We start from the raw sequence: 19,621 nt of genomic DNA on the forward strand, positions 1-19,621 counted from the left end.
CTAGATGAACCAGCCAGCTCTACATGTCCCTATTCCCTTCCTTTGGCAAAGGAGTGGCACCATGGCTCCTTACCTGGGCCTACAGACATTTCCTGCCCACATAGGGCACAACCTGCAGCTCCCACTGCAGCTGCACACCCAGCTACCTGCACCAGGTGTGTTCCTCAACAGTTCTACCTTTACCTTAATTAAACTCACCTGCTAATGTAGTAAAAGGACACATAAAACAACTTTGAGGTGTTGAATAAGTGTCCTTATTTGTAGTAATGTCCTACAACATTACTACAAATAACAAACTTAACAGAATTGAAACGAACAGGATTGCCACAGGGTAGAGTCCAAGGTTATACATTCCTGTGCACAAATACTTAAGTGATTCCCAATACAAAATCATGAAAGATTCTCAGAAGCCAAACATTTATCAACTGGTTGATCATCACTACTTGTTTGATGTGAGAATGGCATATTCAATTTTCCTTAAATATTTAAAGAAAACTAGGCACACAATAAAACAGTACATGGACCTTCCTGCACAGGTTCTAATTTGGATTTCCTAAGGAATGCCTTAATTAACACTTCACTTCCAGGCTGTATATGATGTACCAGCATTTCAGGGGGAGTGATGGATATTACTGAGCACACTTTGCTCTTTGAACTCTGTGCATATAGAAAACATACTGGATCAAGTGTTCACATGCATCCAGGACATCCTGGACACCACTGGGATTTAAGTTCCTGTTAGCTAAAAACCTTCCAAAGAGAGTTGTGATTCTCTGGAGCCATCCATGCCTCTTGTATCTTGTTAGCCTCTGTTCCCCCTGAGGCTTTTTCATGAAACCATCCAGCCAGAGTGATTAAATATTTCTTTGGCAGAATCAGTTTTACCTCAATTGTCCCTAGTCCATCACCATTTTGGGTTGCTTCCCACTTTTCCCACTGTCTCTCTTCTTCCCTTGAGCAATCCTTCTTATACATAGTCCTGGAGTTTATCAGATTTGGCCTTTGCCTCTGGTCAGTGCCACAACAGCACCTTGTCCCAGAGGCTGCCTGGCCACAGCCTTTACAGCTGCCCTGGGCTGGGTAATTCCTACAGATTCCCACAGTGCCTCTCCTGTGGGGTGGGAATGCATCACAGCAATTTCTGCAGGTAACTGTACTGATTCTAGCAAATTGTATATCTCCCCTCCACTACACACCCTTCCCTGCTGATATGGAAACCTCCACTCTTTCCATGAGACTCTTGCTGCATGACCCAACCCAAAAGCACACAAGACTCCACACAGATGTAATTTTCCTTTGCAAACAGTTGGTGCAGTTTTGGGTTTTTGTGGTTGAGATGATCCCCAGGTATTAGAAAGTTGGTTTTTTTCCCAGCCCTGCAACCAAAGAAGAAGTCAAGATTTGTTGGTTCTGCTTTTCAAAGTTGTTTATTTTTTCTTATTTATTATATTCTTTTTCTGACTTGCTGAGATTTGTCTGGCAGGTTGGGTTGTGGCACAGTGTTTGCCTTTGGGGTGGTGTTAATTTTTATATATTATGAATTATGTGTATTTTATTTACAATAATTTTCTGATATCTATCACCTATGTTAGGCACTCTGTCTCTACTCTAAACCAATCAAAAAGTGCCACCATCCCAGCAGAAAACGGAGGAGAAGGAGAAGGACAAGATATGCCTAGATTCTTCTACTTTGCCTCTTGAACCCCCATTTTAAACCCCTTAAATTCTACTTTTTCACTTTGTGACAAATTAACTATCATTCTACTTAAACTTTTGTGGCTTGTAAATCTTCCCACAAAGTTGGTAATTTTTTCCATGGGCTAAAATCGAAGGCACAGGTGTCTTTGACTCCCTGTCAGGGTCCCAAATCACCCAGGGCAGGCAGAGGAATGTTCTGGGTCCCGACAGTGCAGCAACGATGTAACAGCTCAGGCTGGTGCCTCTGAGAAGAGTCTCCAACAAAGGAATCCCAGGGATACTGCACCCTCACAGTCTGTTTTGGTTGTTATTTCTATGCAAGAACATCCTAGTAAAAACCACAAAAATTCTTGCACATGCAAGCATGGTCTGTTTCATTCCTTTCTGCACTGCTGTGTGAGTCAGTTTCCAAGGAACAATGGATACCAGGATTATGGAGAGCTGTACAAGCTGGTCAGGACTGCCTCTGTAAAAGCCATTTCCACATGTGCTGAGAATGCCATCTAGTTCTCAGCTGTCAGTACCTGCCCTCCCAGAACATGCAAACAATTGCTTCCCATCCAGGAGTTTTCCTATCTGTGCAGTTAAGCAGCTCTATCACTGAGCTCTATGCCTTCTTCTGCTATCAGATTTTACACCAGCTTGTTGTGTCAGGGAAAAAAAAAACAACCTAAAAACCAACAAAATCCCAATACAAAAAACACACCAGCAAAACTCCCAACAAAACTTTAATATGTGTTCTTCTGGACCAATTCATTGACACAAACCACATTTGTTCTTTGATCCTTAATTTTCCAGCGCTATGCCAAGTAAATGGATTCTGAGAATTTCCTGTTACAGAACTAATATGGTCAGAACTTGTTTCTATGAAAAAGCATCATAAACCTTATGCCATCTTTTAATGTAAAAATGATTTTCTATTCATAGCTGTAGGAAAGTACTGGAAAAGTAAATTTTGTATGTGACTTGGTCAAGACTCATAGCAATTCTTCAAACCTATCTCAACCTGAAATGAGTAATTGTGCATTCTGTGTTCAGCTTGCCAGAGTAAGCTGGCTCCTGGTAAATACTTCTAATAATAAATACTCCACAGACAGAACAATTACTGGTTCAAGTCCAGCCTGGGATGTTTGGAAGGGGAAAAAATGTATATAATCTCATCCCAATCAGAAACACAGGCAGCAAGGTTAAAGAAAATGTGTTTTGCAAAAGAAGCAACAAGCATACCAGAAATACCAGCTTCTGAGCTGCCACCAGACTTGAAAAGAGGCTGCAGGATCTATGCAACCAGATAGCTTTGAGCCCTGGAAACCAAATGGTTCCTATCATTTCCTCCAGAAAACTGTCACAAGAGTGACAAACTACTTGACTACCTGCCCTTTGCATTGCCACCTTTTACATTTTCTTTTTTGTCCTGTTCAATGGACAAAGCCCCATAAACTTTGTCTCTGCTTGAGAAGCAACCACTCCTTATTTCTTCATAGAAATGGGGAAGAGCAGAAAGAAAAAAGGGCATCTTCAACAAAATGCTTCTTAATACAACCAAACTCATGCTTAGACATCTATGAACAAGCCATAGAGGTCATGCACACAGAGCAGAGCACTGCTACAGAGAAAAGCACAAAAAAAAGGGAGGCAATTCTGCCCTTGCCTACTGGTGAGAGACAGCAGAGACTGGTAGACTCCTGTGCCTCATGACCACTAAAAATCCTGAATCAGAAAAAAGGCTGGAAAGTGTCTTCCACCTGAAAACTAAACTCTCTAAAATGCATGCAACTTAGCCCAAAGAAACCCACCCCCAAAAAAGGGAATGTAGTGAAGAAGTACTTCTCTACTATGAAAATTTAAGAATTGAAGGGCTCTGACATTCGAGCCCACCTTCTGCTAGAAGCTGAAACACGACAACTGCAAATTAGTTTTTCATGGGGGTTTTCCTTAAGGACAGGATCTGGAACAAGAAAGAGGGTGGATTCTCTTTTCAGACCAAGGCTGGGCACCTCTAAGAAGGCATGCTTTAACTAGCAATTTTCCTAAAAGCAGAAACAGAAAAAAAAACAAAAACAAAAAACCAAAAAACCCAACACCCACCCAAAAATCAAATTTTGGGTGCTTAGATGCTAATGAATGAAAGGTGAGAATTAATGGGAGCATGTATTACACCATATTACCTACACTACCCCATAAATCCTACAGACCCTAGTGCTGGATTCACAGTTTCAAGTTCCCAATTAGCCAACCTAAAAATCTGCCTGAAATGAAGAGAAACAGTTCCCCTGTCTCCTTCCAGCTCTGAACTCTTGTATGTAGGATTCCACCACGGGCCACCATGGGTTCAGTGACCTGTACTAGCAGAAAAATTCTTCCTCTCCCTAATAAATAAGAGCATTTCCTTGGCTCAGAGCTTCCTGGATTGGTTCACTGTAGGGTCAGTCAAATGCAAGAGGAGCAGACCTCAGATCCATTTCAGCTCCAGTCAAGCTGGGCTCTGTGCTTGTCTCCACAGCAGGAAGCTCTTGGCCTTCTGTGAAATGACAAGATTCAGTCCCTTCTGCTTAAAAACAGCAACTCTGGAGTTACTGGAGTAACTCTGCCTGAGGCTAACCTTTCTTTTTCCCCAAGGATAACAAAATTTGAAGAAATCAGTTTCAACAAATTACTTGCACAACTCCTAAACAAGTAAATTTTAGAAGTCTGATGCAGCTTGATTCTGTTTGAATAATTCAAGACATAACCAGACCACAAAGTCTAAGCTTCCTAACACAATGTCACCACAAAGGTGACTTCTATTCTCTGGCTGAGGTGCTACAGGAAGCAAACAAGCAACTTTCATGAAATGAGGGAAACAAGCCAGACAATTTATTAGAGTGTCCAATCAAGAGAAGCACTGTGCTGATGCCTCTGTGAAGGTGAAAGTGTTGGACAGCTACACCATGCCCTTGTTTCAGTGAGCAGAACAGGTACCAAGAGAACAAATACCAACAGTAACAAGAATTCAAGCTGCATGTTAAGAAGCTACAGATCAGTCTGGGATAGGAGTGGCAGATTCTCCCTCTGTCTGGGAGGAAGATTCTCACAAAGAGCTACAAGTTCAGGGAAAAAATGGGCTGAATTTTAGAAGAAACATCACACACACACAGAGAAAGAGAAGTTTCAGGATTACAAGGTATTTAAATAGAACCCAAAAAACCAAAGAGATGCAACAGGTTTCAGAGGTGTGGTAGGGAACAAGGATGAATGGATTCATTCTTGCTACCCAGGCACATTCTCCAGGGCTCCATGGAAAAGGTACACAGAAAAAAGGCCAGGTCATTCCAGGGGAGAAAGAGCACTACACACTACAAAATAAACAGACAGTCTCACAGGAGATAAAGAAATAATTTTGTATCAAGGCTAAAGGGAAAAAATGTAATAATAAAGCTGCCCCATCAGACCAGAATAAAGCAGCAACAGTGATTTGCCATGTGAGAACAGATGGCCTGTGCCTTTAGGAAACAGGAGGCAATGGGGAACTTCAGTTTCCTCGTGCAGATCAGACTATATTACAAAGATGAAATTTTAAATATAACTTACAAACAATTCCACTTTGTTGAATAGAAATGCATCACCTTAAAAAATATAAAAAGAAAGAAAATCTTTGGCCAGTGCAACTTCTACTTTGTTTTAATTCTGACCTACTGGGCCAACAGAAGGTTTTTAGAATAGAAGATGTGTGCAAAAGAAGAAAACAGCACAAATGATTCCAAGTGATGATATTTTTTCCTGATGATTAGAAGAGGTTAAGTAAATTCTTCTGGATAAAATCTACATATTTTCTACCCATATGTGGTGAGAGGCCACCCAGCCAGTCTGTTAAATGATGGACAGATAAGAAACAGAAAGACTTAAGGAAAGATCAGAAAGAAGATACCTAGGATTTTTGGCTGCTGTTTGTTTTGAAGAGCTCTGCAGAGGATCCGGAAAATCAGTCTTCCACAACAGACATGTTTAGAAAACTGAAGATTAAAAATTAAACTAAGTGGCAGCCAGGAGGGAGAAGCCCTGATTTATAGATCTGTTAGGATAGGTGAGGTGCTTTTAGGAAGACTCAACAAGCACATGTGTGGTATCAGGCCAAAGGCCTGGGAAATGAGGATGTTCCAGGATAAAACTAAAGTTTCTCTAAAACTAATAACTGGCTAAAAGAGAGGAAAACACATAGGAATGCAGAGTAGGTCTCACAACAGAGTGCTCTTAGCACACAGGTGACACCTTGTGTGCATGGAAAATGACTCAGGCCACCAAATAAAAAGGCTGAAAAGCTGCACCCTGCATCCCCAAGGGGATCAGGGGTGTGACCAGGGCAAGCACAGTGTGCCCATCTTCTCAGCCTTTCCTTGAGCATCATCTCTTGGTCACTGGCAGAGAAAGGCCTGGAGCAATCCAGGGGTTTGGCCTGAGCAGCTGAGTGATCCTGCAATCAAAACCTTTTCACCAAACATCAATGGCTCCCTTTGTCTTTCCTGTCTGACTGGGAGGCCACCAAAGCTTTGTACCCAGCAGCTCCTGGGCTGACAGAGGGCCTGACAGCATCTCCTGCTGCACAGACAGAGAGGAATCCACTTCCATCTGCCACAGCTGACACCAGATCTCTTTCTGCAGGCTGGGATGCCTCAATTCTCCTAAGAGGAAACCTGTGCCCACAGGCATTCTCTGCTCTCCATGGCACCTATCTGGCTGGAGCCAGCCCAGGAGGATCCAGTTTGTTCCTTTCATATTGCTCACCAAATTAAAGATGACACAGCCTGACACCAAAAGGAAGGGGTTTCCAAACGCATCTTGTTTGATTAGCTCTACAGTCCATCACACTGTCAACATCTTCCTTCTCAAGTACAAAAAAATATCCTTTCCCATGTGTGCAGCTCTTGAGCAGAGGAAAAGGCCCAACAGAAAACACTGTGGGACTGGGTAAGACCAAAAGGGACCAAGGGATTTTTTTGTGAATTGGGATTGTGAATCCCATGAGAAACCTACTGTGGCAGTTTTACATTTTCCCCATTGAGTCTTTCAATATATTGATGTATCCACCAGTGTCCAAAAAAGCAGAAAATTTCATGTGAAAAACTACTCGATACATTAATGTCCGAGATACATTGCCATTGCTAGATTATTTTCGATATTTTTGGGAATAACTGCTGCTGGATTATTTGGGGATAACTGCTGTGGCTCTCAACACTGTGATCCACAGTGGATCTCTGTTGTGGAGAAGACCATGGACTGGCCTGACCAACAAGGATTGCCACTGTCCACTTCAGAGCTGGGCAAACTCTCACATGCAAGGGAGTCTCAATTTTCGGATGCACCATGTAAAAGCCACATCATCTCTCTCACCTCTCATTCCTAAAGTTTCAACAAACACCCAGAAGATTCTCCCACTCCTCCTCTGGACTAGGGAGGGAGGTCTCACAGCTGGCCTTCCTTATTCCTCCCTCTCCAAGCAATCTCAACCTTTATTCCAAAGGGACTGGGTCCCACAATGGCATTTAAGGGGATTTCATGATGTTTCAAAGGAATACCCATTTTTTTTTTGTTATCTTTGATGGAAGAAGGGGAGGGAAGCACTGGTTGTGTCCACTTTGCTTCTTGCTCAGTAAACCAGCAGAGCTAAAAGAGTTTTTTAGCAAATGCTTCCACAATGGCTCCAGCAAATATTCAGAGTGTGCCTTGCAATACTCAAAGTGGAAGATACCAACAAAGCCCACACATCCTAAAAAATTAAGGAAGTTTATGAAGTCCTCGAAGGCTTTATAAACACCTATTCCTCCATAAGGACCTATTTTCTGTCCTCTGCTCTGTTTTCAAAGTGAATCAATGTTACTGGAAGGTCACTATGGAGTTTGGCAAACAAATCTAACCCAGGAGCTTCCCAGGATGAGGAACCGCTCCTGAGGTGTTTTCTGGATGCTGCACATTGATACACACACAGATAAGACTAAGGCAAAAAACTGAAAGGACACAACTGAAGAGATGAGCCCACAGCAGGACCCATGTGAGAGGAGTACAAACCATCAAGTAATGAGTCAATGAGTCGATCTCTCAATAAGAGAGAGCAAGAAACAGCAAGAAGGGATTCCCACACTGGAGATAGAGAAGAAAGATGGATTTGGCTCTTCCTGGATCTGGCTGATCATTCCTGCTTTGGAAAACAAGTGCCAACTGCTTCCAGTGAAGGAGAGCTGTAGGCTGCCTGCTGCCCTCACCAACAAACACTGGGGATGGAGAGGGAAGGAAATCCACACTTGGGCCATGAGCACCACTTGATCAGCACAAACACTGGGAGCTGAAGGAATAGATTTCCTAGCACTGCACTAGAGACACTCCTTTCTGGAGGACCAAGAGCACTGATAGGGATCTGATTCTCCCTTGAGGACTATTCAAAAAAAAAAAAAAAAAAAAAAAAAAGGTTAGGCAGATGTCCCCAAGGTGTGATAAAAGTGTCCTACAAGAGATTCCAGTGTTTTATTTCTAAATTTCTAACAGCAGTAAATACCACATACACCATTCATGAGCACCACATCTCAAAAGTTTCTGATTTCACCTATATATCACCAGGAGGAGGATGCTTCTTGTGAGCTGGATGATCATTGGCACGAAAAGGAAGAAAGCCAGAACATTAACCCATCATTCCTATTCTGCCCCTCTTTATCTTCTCAAAAGAAGGCAGCACACTGAAACGTGGTGACACACTGACACTCGTGAGACAGAGCTGATGCTCTTTACTCAGAGCACCTGCACAGGCACAGCACCTAAGAGCTGAGGCAGCATTAGCACACCCTGTGGCACAACACAACACGAAGCTAAATTCCACTCGTAGGAAGTCCCCAGGCTGAAAATCTCTGTTGTGACTCACTGAGAAGTTTATTGCTAAAAGGCAACATTTTCAGTGAGACTACAAGAAATCCATGTGAAATGGCAGAATTAGGAGACCTTTCCTTCTATCAATCAAGCCTAAGAAAATTCAGAACAGGTTTGGTTTGAACTGCTGATACCAACAGGTATTGATGTCCCCACCCCTCAAAACACACAGTGGGGCTTGAATTCGAGCTGTCAGTGTGCCAGTGTGATTTCAGCGCTCCGTGCAGCATTCTGGCTCCCTGTAAAATCCCCGATGCACGTCAAGGTCACGGTGCTCATCTGGAGAGTCCTCAGCGGGTCAGACCCAGGTTAGCGGATCCCTCCTCTCTCGGAATGCAGGGAAAGCAGCACAATGACCACGGGCACATCCAGCAATGTCAGCTTGGGCGCCGCCAGCAATACCGAGCCCATAGCGGGACACTGTGAGCCCCAAAGCGTCAGGAGACACGGCCACGCACACGGGAGCACCATTTGCACCCCGCCAAAAGGAGAAACTCTCAGTCTCCCACCTGCAACCCGCACAGCACGGAGTTATCCCAGGGTACCGCGGCGGAAGGAAGCCCTCGCTCCCTCCATAGAACCCTCCAGGGACCGGGCTGGCTTATCCCGTGCGGCCGGACAGGCACCGCTGGCCCCGGGCAGGATGCCGTGCCCAGCCCCGGGCGGCACCGGACTCCCGAGGCGGCCGACACCCTCCGTGCTTTCCCCGGAGCCCGGCCCGCCGCAAGGCCGGGGCTGCCTTCGCACCTCGGCCCCCGCCCGACACCGACACCGGCACCGGCACCGCCGGTCCCCGGTACCGCCCGGCGGGGCCGCTCCCTCCGGCGGAGCCTCTCAGCGCTCGGGGCGCCCCCGCCCCTGCCGTGCAGAGCGCAGCGAGGCCGCTGCCCGCCCCTCCCGCGGCGGCAGCCCCGGGCATCGCCGCGACCCCCGTGCCGGGCAGGAGCGGTGCCGAGGGGCGGCCGCCGCCCGGGCCCCCGCCCTGCCCTGCCCTGCCCTGCCCTCACCTCGGGCCGTCCCGCCTCCCCCCGCCGAGGAGGTGGCCGCGTCCGCCCCTGCACTGCAGCTGCCGGCACGCCGCCCCCCCATCCCCGCCGCCCCTCTCGGCAGTTGGTTCGCCCCACCCGGCCCACCTTCCCATTGGCGGCATCGGGCCGTCACTCCGCCGCTGGCCCGCCCAGCCCCGCGGGCACGCTGGGAACCCGAGTCCCGCGCGCGGGACTCTCTCCCTTCGGCTGGAGGCGCCGGGTGGGGCGGCAAACTACAACTCCCGCAGTGCCCCGCGCGCAGCCTCGGCACGGCCCGGCCCGGTGCGGTCCCCGGTCCCGCATCTCGCAGGCCGCCAGCGGGACGCTCCCTCCGTCCCTCCCTTCCCCTCCCGTGCCCGCCGCGGCGCGGCCCGGCCCGCCTCACCTGGCCCCGCCGCCGCCGGCGCCTCCCGCTGCGGCCGGCGCAGGCAGCGCATGCCCCACGCCCTTCAGTGCGGCTCGTCGGGCGCGGTGCCGCCGGCCCGGCGCGCTGCGGCTGCGGCTGTGGGACGGGCCGGCCCCGAGCGCATCCTCCCCCTCGGAGCCGCGGCGGGCGGCGGGATTCGCCCACAATGCACCGCGCGCCGCACCGACAGCATCAGCCTGACATCACCCGCGGGCCGTCCCCGCCCGGCCGGGCCCGCCCCGGGCCCGCCTCCGCCGTCAGGCGGCACCGGGCAGCGGCGGGCGGCACACGCGGCCGAGCACCGCAGCGCGCCGGGGAGCAGCGCACCGGCGTGGGACTCGGCCCGGGACAGGGAACGGGAACGGCACGGCGCTGCCCCGCCCTGGGACCGGGAACGGGGCCGGCAGCGGCAGTGCCAGCGCGATCGCGGGCCCTGCCAGGACGGGAGCGGTGCCTGTCTCTGCGCTGGTGGCATCAGCGCTGGCACGGCCAGCATGGCCCCGGGCACTGCGCTGCCCTGGGAGCGCGGCCAGCGCTGGCACGGTCTGCGCAGGGCCGGGTGACTGCACTGCTGGGACCCAGGCCAGAGCCGGCACATCTGCCTGAGGCTGGGCTGTGCATTGCACAGGGACCGGCAGCGACACCACTGTGAGCCCTGTGCTGGCAGCGCAGTCAGCCCAGCAGTGCTGACCTGCAGCTTTTTACTCCAGTCCTCTGGGGCCGGGGCCAAGAAGGGACTGGTGCACTACACTGCGCTGTAAGTCTGGCCAGGAACTGCACTGGGACCAGGACCAGTACCGCTGGCACTGGCCTGGGCACTGCACCGCTAGGATCAGAACATTCCCCATCCACACTGGGCCAGATCTTGCCCTGCCAGGGCTGGGAACAATGCCAGCAGCTCACAGCTGGGTGCAGCACCCAAAAAAGGCTCAGACAGGTGAGCCTGTCCCTGCATGCAGCTGGGCAGTGTGCCTGTCCCTGGGCAGTTCCCCTACCCTGAGGGGCACAGCTCCAGAGAGGTGCCATTCTCCCTGCTCCAGCTCACTGTGGATCACGTTGTACTTGAAGCACAGATAAGCACGTGGCTCCTACAGATGTGCTGTGCAACGCTCATGGCTGTGCCTTCTTGTTCCCTTTCCACTGCAAACCGTCCATATTCACGCCTCTGTCCCAGACTGTGGATGGGCACTGTTCTGTGCCTCATTCACCTTCACAAAACACCGCTGCCAGACCCTCCCTGCCACACTCTGGTGCCTCTCCCTGTCCCCATCAGTGTCCCCATCAGACCCAGCCTGGTGTTCATCCACAGAGGGAGGTTCCCATCTGTCCTGTGAGTGGGATGTCACACCAGCTTCCACAGGGCTGCTGTGCTCCCCCATCCCTTGTGGGGCACACCTCCCAGCCAGGACTTTTCCTTGCACCAGAGCAGTCCCTTGGGGCCAGGGTGGTAATAAAGGGTATTTGGGCATTTATTACACATTCATAAATGGAAGTGCAGCAAATCTACATTTTTCACACAGTTTTGACCTTTGTTTCGGGTGTGACCAGCTCTGACAAAGACTCACATTCCAGATTAGCTCAGGTACTCAGCTCCTTCAAACCTGCTGCATTTCCCATTGCTTTGGACACAAGGTCTGTGCTCATCTGTTAAAGCGGAACTTGAGCCACTGCATTTTAGCTTTATTTCATCCTTGGTCTAAACCTCCCTTCTGCAGATGGAGCTGAATGGGCTTAGAAACCTGCTAGAACAGCCACCTGGGAACATGTCCAATTTAATCTGTAGGCAGAAATGCAGCTGGAAATGATCAAAAGATTTTATTAAAATCTGGGTTAATTGTGGCTTGGGAGAATTTCTAACACAGACCAGCGTGTACTTTTGCTCTGTGGTGGTGTTTTTGCCTGGCCCTGACTTTCTTTGTGGAGCCAGATGTCAGCTGTGTGCACACCATGTGAGAAGGCCATTGGAAAGGACAGCGAGGAGCAGATCTGTGATAACCAGGTGACAGTCCTGGATTCCACAACTTTACTGTTCTTCTTTTTAGGTCGTTAAAAATAGGAAAAACAGAGGGATGAGCAATTGAGAAACATAGCACCTCATTGAGTAAGTCTTTTACATACTGACAGTATTGTATTGAATTTGCAGGGTGCCCTGTGGCAGGAAGGAATGATGAATCTGACTCCATGTTCTTAGAAAGCTAATTTATTATTTTATGATACTATATTATATAAAAGGATACTAAACTAAACTATACTAAAGAATACAGAAAGGATCCTTACAGAAGGCTAAAAGATAATAATGAAAACTCATTACTCCCTCCAGAGTCTCAACACAGCTTGCCTTGGTTGGTCAATGAGTCAAAACAATTCACATGAAACCAATGAAACAATTTACCAACAACCTGTTGGTAAACAATGTCCAAACACATTCCAAAGCAGCAAAACACAGGAGAAGCAAATCAGATAATTATTGTTTTCCTTTTTCTCTGAGGCTTCTCAGCTTCCCAGGAGAAGAATCCTGGGCAAGGGGATTTTTCCAGAAAATATGACTGTGACACTGACAGGAATCAGAGATAAGGCCAATAAGTAACTGCTGGTAGCAATTAGGAATAGGAGTAGAGAGATGTGGAAATTTGGGGGGTTTTGGGTTTGGGTTTTTTAAGGGTTTTTTTCCTTACAGTTTCAGCACCAGCCTTTCCTGGCATACTCAAAATACTTAAAAATGAGAATTGCTGTGACACCCCTTGGTTCTCAAAAAGTCACCAGCTTGATGTGCCAGCCTTCACTCCCTCGTTCAGAAAGTCGTGGGTAGAGCAAGTAGGCATTGCAAAATCTCAGGGACTCTTTTCCTCTCTCCTCGTCTCTTTTTGAGGCAAGAAAGGAGATTTGGGCTTGTGCTTGGGTTCAGCAACCCATCTCCCTGGGGTGATCAGGCTTTGGGTTGTGTTGCTGCTGGCCATGGTTTTCTCTGAGGAAAAAGGCAGCCGAAATTGGAGAGCAGGAAATGTTCTGGTGAATCATGAGCAAAACAGAACTTGCTGGTAGAAGAGGGAAATCAGCCTTGGTGGAAGAAAACCAGAGAAGGGTTCCCAGATTTCAAAGGCTGCGAATGAAGCAGGTAAGCTTTAACGCCAAACATTCAAATTCATGCTTGGGGTTTTTTTGGGGTTTTTTTTTGGTTTGTTTTTCTATTTTTTTGGCAACTCGTTTGTTTGTTTTGTGAAATAGCATTCCTCTGAAATCCTGAAAGGGGTAGGATTTGCGTATGAGTCATCTTTGCTAGGAAACTTTTGAGCAATCCTTGGGCAAACCAAGCGAAGGCTGAAGTGCTCTCCGTGCCCCTGTCTGGCACCAGGTGGCACACGTGCTGCTGCTTGCAATTTGGGGCTTGGGCAAACCGAAAGTGACAGGCAAAACACAAGCAACATCGAACTACAGCAGGCGTGTACTAATGCCAACCTTACAAGGAAATTAAAATTGTATTTATTCTTGGTTTTTGCCTATAAAACACAGTAGAAAAGTTCAGCAGTGTCCAAAAGTCTCACACAAAAATCACAAAAAAGTGCCTGGTGATATCTTTAGGACAGAAAACCACCATTTGTTTCTACCACTGCCAGAAGAAGCTTCATAGCATATAGAGTTAAGTTTTTAAATCTTGAACGTGAAATATGTTTTGCCTGCCCAAACCCTGGGGGTGAGTTGAGTTGACGTTCAGGTAGTTTGGCACTTCTTAAGGATGCCCAGACCACTCTGAGCTTTCAGACTCTGTGCTGGGAGGCTGGACCAAGCTATCTAAAAGAATTTGTGCCAGAAAAGAGCGTGTTTCTGCTATAGACAAGGACTAAGCTCTGTGCTACCTGCTGTAAAACCTTGCTACTCGTTTTTGAGGGTTGGCACCATGAAGTTGGGGTGAAATCTTAGATTAATATGCAAGAAGAAGTGTTGTGATACCAAAGCCAGGAATTCCACGTTAAGGATGGTGCTGGCAGGGCTGCCAGCTAAAAAAGGGATGTGTGCCCTGCTTAGAGACACCACCTCATTTTGAGCAGAGGGGAACAGGGTTTTGACCACTGTGTGTAGGGTGGTGTAGGAGGGCACAATGTGTTTGCCACCTACCCAGAAGCACAAGTACTGTGTGTGCATGAGGAGTGTGTGCTCAGTGTCCGCGCCCGTGGTGCTGGACACTAGCTGTTGATAGGACAGCGCGTGTGTGTGCTGAGAGCTGCTTTTTATGTTAAAGTGCCTGGCTGTACCTGGCTGTATCCTCACCCCTGTTGTGGCCGCGAGGATGTGAACAGGGGCGAACCCTTGCCCGCACATCCGTGCAGGTGATATCCCCACAGGGCAAAGGGCTGGCTCTCTCCCTCTGGGTGTAGGTGTATCTCTCGGGGTGCTCCCGGGCGCGGGGTGTCCCCGAGGGTGCGGGATGTCCCGAGGGTGCGGAGTGTCCCCAAGTGCAGGGCGCTCCCGAGGGTGCTGGGTGTCCCTGTTTGCAGGGTGCTCCCAGGGGTGTGTCTGGGGTGTCCCTGAGTGCCGGGTGTCCCTGGTTGCGGGGTGCTCCCAGGGGTGTGTCTGGGGTGTCCCTGAGTGCCGGGTGTCCCTGGTTGCGGGGTGCTCCCGGGGGTGTGTGAGGGGTGTCCCTGAGTGCCGGGTGTCCCTGGTTGCGGGGTGCTCCCGGGGGTGTGTGCGGGGTGCGGCGCTCCCGTTGCCGCCCCGCCGGGGGCAGCCCCTCCCCGCAGGCGGTCTCTCTCTCTCTCTCTCTCTCTCTCTCTCTCTCTCTCTCTCTCTCTCTCGCCCGTTCGGTCGTTCCCCTCGCTCTCCCGGTCGGGGCGGGCGCGGCGGGGACAGCGCTGTGTCCCCATGGCGCTGGCGGCCGCCCGAGCGCGGACTCTGCGCGCCCTCAGCCGCCCGCGCCCCCCGGTGCCGGTGCCGTCCCGGAGCCGCTGCAGCCCGGCGGGGGCTCCCGGGGCGCTGCCGCCCGGCGGGTACCGGGCCTGGCGGGAGCGGGCGGCCCGCGACCCCGCCGGGTTCTGGGCGGACGTGGCGCGGGGCTGGCTGCGCTGGGACAGTCCCTTCCACACGGCCTGGCAGCCCGGCGACACCGCCGGCTCCGCCCGCTGGTTCCTCGGCGGCCGCCTCAACGTCTCGGGTAAGGGGTCCCGGCCGCGCAGCCCCCGCCGCGCTGGACGGGAGGCGTCCCCTCCCTGCGGGGAGAAGTTTCGCCATGGCCCGTCTTTGGGGGTGAAAATGAGGATTTCGGTTGGGCGGCGCTGAGGGGAAACAAGCCAGGAATTGCGAAATGCTGTTAGCGGGGAGAAAATCCGAAGCCGGGATAACCCTGGCTAAGCCTCTTGGCCGGGCGCTGGCTGCCTCGCCCTTTGACCTGCGGGATGCCCAGTCTGGGCTCTGCCCGGCCCCGTGGTGGCTCAGCATGATCCACAGGTGGGGAGCGGTCCCAGGCTTTTATGGCAGAAGCTGCAGGGATGTTTTTTGTTTGTTTGCTTTTGGTTTTTTTTAAACAAGGATCTCGGTATTTTCCTCCAATGCCACCACTCAACATGAAACAAGAGTAAAATTTCCCTGCCTGCCTTTGAGTTTTATCCATGCCATGTCTTGCCCTGAAGGCTCTTGTGTCCTCTGGCTGTGCTTCATCCGCTGGGAGCGAGCTCCGTCTCTATCCAGGGTAGCACGCAGTGGTGATGGCTTTTAACAGGGATGAACATTTCTGACCTTCATTTCCCGTTCCTCGTTCAGTAGTGCGTAACTGTAACACTTCTGGCCACTTTTTTTTACAACCAAAAGAGAAAACCCTCCTCAGGTCTTTCAGAGAGCATAAGAGAGTGTTTCCTCCCAGGGAATGATGCTCAGCAGTGGATCCCAAGCTTTTGGAGATGTGTGTGCAGCCCTGTGCCCAGCACCCAGCAATCAGAGGATTTTAGCCAGAGCTTTGTTGGCATTAATTCCTGTTGAAAGGAAGATCTTGTCTGAGCACAGCCTATCAGGGATCTGTTTCTTTCCTCTCTAGAGTGGGATCAACACTTTCTTCTGGATCCTGTGTCAGATCTTTGATATCCAGATATTGCTTGGCCTTGGGTCTGGTTCCTCAGCAGGCAGAAAATGCCACTCAGGTTTTGGGTTTTTTTCCATACACAAAAGAAAATCATAGACCTTTGAAACAGATGCACAGAATGAAACAGGTTTGCTGTTGCTGGTTTTGTTTTCAAGCGTGATGAAGGCAGTGTGGGGAGCACAGGAAGTGGGTTTTTTTCAGTACTTTGCCACAGCCAAGTTTTTCTGTTAGGAGACTCTGGTTTTGTCCTTTCACCTCTTGATTTGAACACTGCCTGTGCAGAAACATGGCAGCAATTCAGGTCCCTGATCCAGAACATCCTGTGTGCACGTCTCCCAGCACAGCTGAACCATGAGCAACTGAGTCATCTGATGCTCTTTGCTTGGGGGCCCTTGCAGAAGGATTTTGGGGAACTCTGAGCTTCAGAGCTTCTGGGTTTCTTGCACTGTGACTCATGGCCAGGAGAATAACCTGGCAAACTACTGCATTTCCCACCAGGACACATTCTCAGGAGCTTGTCTTACTGAGATTTAATTGTTTCTGAGCAGTCAAGGAAGCAAGAAAATGTATGGAGAAACCACTAGGGTGTAGTAGTAAGGGGAAGGTCACTAAATTCTATTTTGTAAAATGAGCAAAAGGCTCATGTAAGCCTAAGATCAGGAAGGAAATAATAGCACTTGGCTCTGGTTCACCTGTTCGTTCTCACTGAGCACAGGGCTAAATCTCCCACTTGGCTCAGCCAGGGCTTTCTGCAGCAGAAATTCCCTCTGAAGGCCAGTCTGAGGAAGAAAAGTTGTTTGGGCAATGAAATCCATTTTGTGCTTCAGTGTAGGGTGAAGCTGTGAGGAGCTTGGAGGTGGGAGCTGCTGCCTGTTGTGGACCCAGCCCACAGCAATGGACACAGGCAGAGGAAACCAGTGTACAACTGCTTAAAAAATTCCCCACCAGAGCTCTTGTCTGTGACCATGGTCACAGGGGCTCTTGAATGAGGGAAGAGACGAGAATGTTGACTCCATGTTCAGAAGGCTTGATTTATTTTTTTATTATATATATATAAAACATTATAACTATACTAAAAAGAAATAGAAAGGAAAAGGTTTCCTCAGAAGCTTGCTAAGCTAAGAATAGAATAGAAAGAATGATAACAAAGGCAGCTCTCTCTGACTCTGTCCGAGATAGCTCAGTCCTTGATTGGCCATTAATTATAAACATTCAAGATGGCCCAATCAAGAATCCACCTGTTGCATTCCACAGCAGCAGATAACCATTGTTTACATTCTTTTTCTGGGGCCTCAACTTCCAAGAAGGGAAAATCCCAAAGAAAGGATTTTTAGTGAAAAAGATGTCTGCGACACTTGTCCTCTTGTATCTTATTAGGATGGCTTAAGAAATGGCTTTGTCTTATTTTTATAGTACTGCTGCAGGGTTTTGCATTAAAAATAAAAGACTTTAAACAGCTGAAAAATGGTTTTAAAATTTTTTGAGACCAACACTTGGTCTTGCGATGAAATGTGTTAAATTCTGAGGAATTTCTATCTCTGTGCACCTTTAGGGGCTCATTCCCACCCCGTGTGATGGCGTGATCACAGAGCAGCCAAAGCTACTACAGCAAACAGCTTTTTAAAATTTATCTGGGAAAATGCAATCCTTTCCCATTAGCATTCATATTTCCAGGAAATATGATCTGAAATCCAGCAATTTTCAAAAGGGGTTTTCTCTGTGTTATACAGCAGTGTCCCTGACTAGTTGCATATTGAAATAAAGTAACTGCTTTTGAAATATTGCAATGCAAAAAGTGTCATATAGGCTTGGAATTAATATTTAACAAGGATCTTCTCTAAATATCAGGCAATTTGCTAGTGGACATGCAGGCAGGTTTCTTTTCTTTGAATTCTATAAATTTCTTCAGGTTGGGTGCTCTCTCTAAGTCCTCCATTTCAAGTTGCTGATGGGGAGAGATGCACCTTTAAAAGGGAATTTTGTACCTTTAAGTTTTAGGAGGTGGAATACACAGCCTGAGACACATTAATCTTTCCCATGGGTCTGAAAATTTGTAGATGTCTGAACTCTGAGTTTACCACAGATCCCACAGTTTTAGACATTTTCAGTTAGCTGAGGTTCAGCTCTTTGTTATACCCTGGAACAAAAATATTTCACATGAGCTTTTATTAGAAAATGCAAATGGTGCAATGCTAAATATGCCAGCTGGGGAAGACTGTCCGAGTTCTGTAGTGAAATGCTGCTCTGGGGAGCAAAAACATCAAAAGGGTGTCTTGCCTTTGTGCTGCTGGGAGCAGGGGAAGGATTTGGGCTGGCTGAATTGAGCCATGAATTCAGCCCATGTCTGGATTTGCCATGGCCTCTCATGGGTATCCATCTCTAAGGCCACTGTGCCAATTAAGTGTAGAATTTGTTGTATAGCTTTACTGGAGCTGCAAATGCTCCCAGTTCCTCTGTTACACATTAGTGTGTGTCTAGCAACCCAAAACCTGATGTTTCATCTTCTATTTTCTTGCTGTTGCATTTGACCAAGCTAGGTTTACAAAGCACCTTTCCTCTGTTCAGGCTTTGTTTAAACCTTTGCGTTTTTTTACAGTAAATTGCTTGGATCAGCACGTCGAAAAGTCTCCAAACAGAGTGGCTTTGATTTGGGAGAGAGATGAACCTGGCACTGCAGTGCATGTCACATACAGGTATGGCACCTTCTCACTATGCCTGGCAGTGTGGGGAACACAGAAAATGGGATTTTTTTCACCTGTTTCCTTTTTGCTTGCTGGAGATACACATGGGAAAATTTCTGTGAGTAGCTTCTGGTTTCAGCAGAGTAGAAAACGTCTTGGTGCAAACATCTTGAGTTGATGGTCAACAGCTTGACACTGAGCCCTGGCTGGAGGGGATTTTAAGCTCTCCACGTTTCTCTTTCCCATCCTCAGTGCAGTTTGGAGCAACCTTGGGGCTGCTCTGAGTGGCACTGACTTGTGATTGATGCTACAGATTGCAGGGTTTGTTAGAACATGGCAGGTTTAAGCATATTTCTTCTTGCTATGTGCCCTCATTTAGGAGACAGTCCTGCCTTTTTTTACATCCTCTCTGTCTCAAGTGAGATTTAAGTGTTTCCCAGACTTGTACGTTCCTCAGTGCATGTTTTTGAATCTCAGGCAGCCAGATGTTTGTTCTGTTGGATCAGAAAGCAGAGGAGATGAAGAATGTCCCTGGCATCAGACCTTTACAGAATGTTTGCTGGAGCTTGTTGGGATTCCTAGAGCTCCTTGGGTCTGAATAGGTTCTAGTGGTCTGATTCATCTCCAAAATTTATGAAAGCTCCTGGAAACATTATTCATTTGAGTGAGGAAAGTGGTCAGCAGGGAGGAGTGGGAGTGAAAATAACTTTGAGAGGTTAGTGCTCCATGCAACAGAAATAAACACTGTCTGATCTAAATCTGTGAGAGGAGTGCATTGGTTTTAATCACGGTATTGTTGTTTGGCAGGGTGTTTAGGCCTGTTATGACATAAATATGTGATAATCAGCTG

General features: G+C 48.5%; 2 protein-coding genes across 5 annotated transcripts in view; one reads left to right on the top strand and one right to left on the bottom strand.

The window, feature by feature from the left end:
* The window catches only part of TTBK1 (tau tubulin kinase 1), a 100,613-nt gene extending 90,530 nt beyond the window's left edge, over positions 1–10,083 (bottom strand). Inside the window, exon 1 of one of the 3 annotated variants that reach the window (XM_063152660.1) lies at positions 10,003–10,083. The gene's annotated coding sequence lies outside the window, so the exon portion shown is untranslated. Of the gene's footprint in view, positions 1–9,596; positions 9,664–10,002 lie in introns of those variants that run through there. The other 2 variants (XM_063152659.1, XM_063152661.1) reach the window with 2 other exon arrangements.
* A 4,797-nt stretch (positions 10,084–14,880) lies between these two features.
* Positions 14,881–19,621, top strand: part of ACSS1 (acyl-CoA synthetase short chain family member 1) — a 41,604-nt gene continuing 36,863 nt past the window's right edge. For both annotated transcript variants that reach the window (XR_010027205.1, XM_063152664.1), the window contains exons 1-2: positions 14,881–15,169; positions 18,687–18,783. Coding sequence is in view for 1 of the 2 variants with exons in the window: in XM_063152664.1 (XP_063008734.1) it covers positions 14,881–15,169; positions 18,687–18,783 (386 nt within the window). In the remaining variant the exon portion in view is untranslated. The remainder of the gene's footprint in view (positions 15,170–18,686; positions 18,784–19,621) is intronic.

This window comes from Melospiza melodia, chromosome 3, assembly GCF_035770615.1.
Source record: "Melospiza melodia melodia isolate bMelMel2 chromosome 3, bMelMel2.pri, whole genome shotgun sequence".
In the NCBI taxonomy this organism is placed as follows: domain Eukaryota; kingdom Metazoa; phylum Chordata; class Aves; order Passeriformes; family Passerellidae; genus Melospiza; species Melospiza melodia.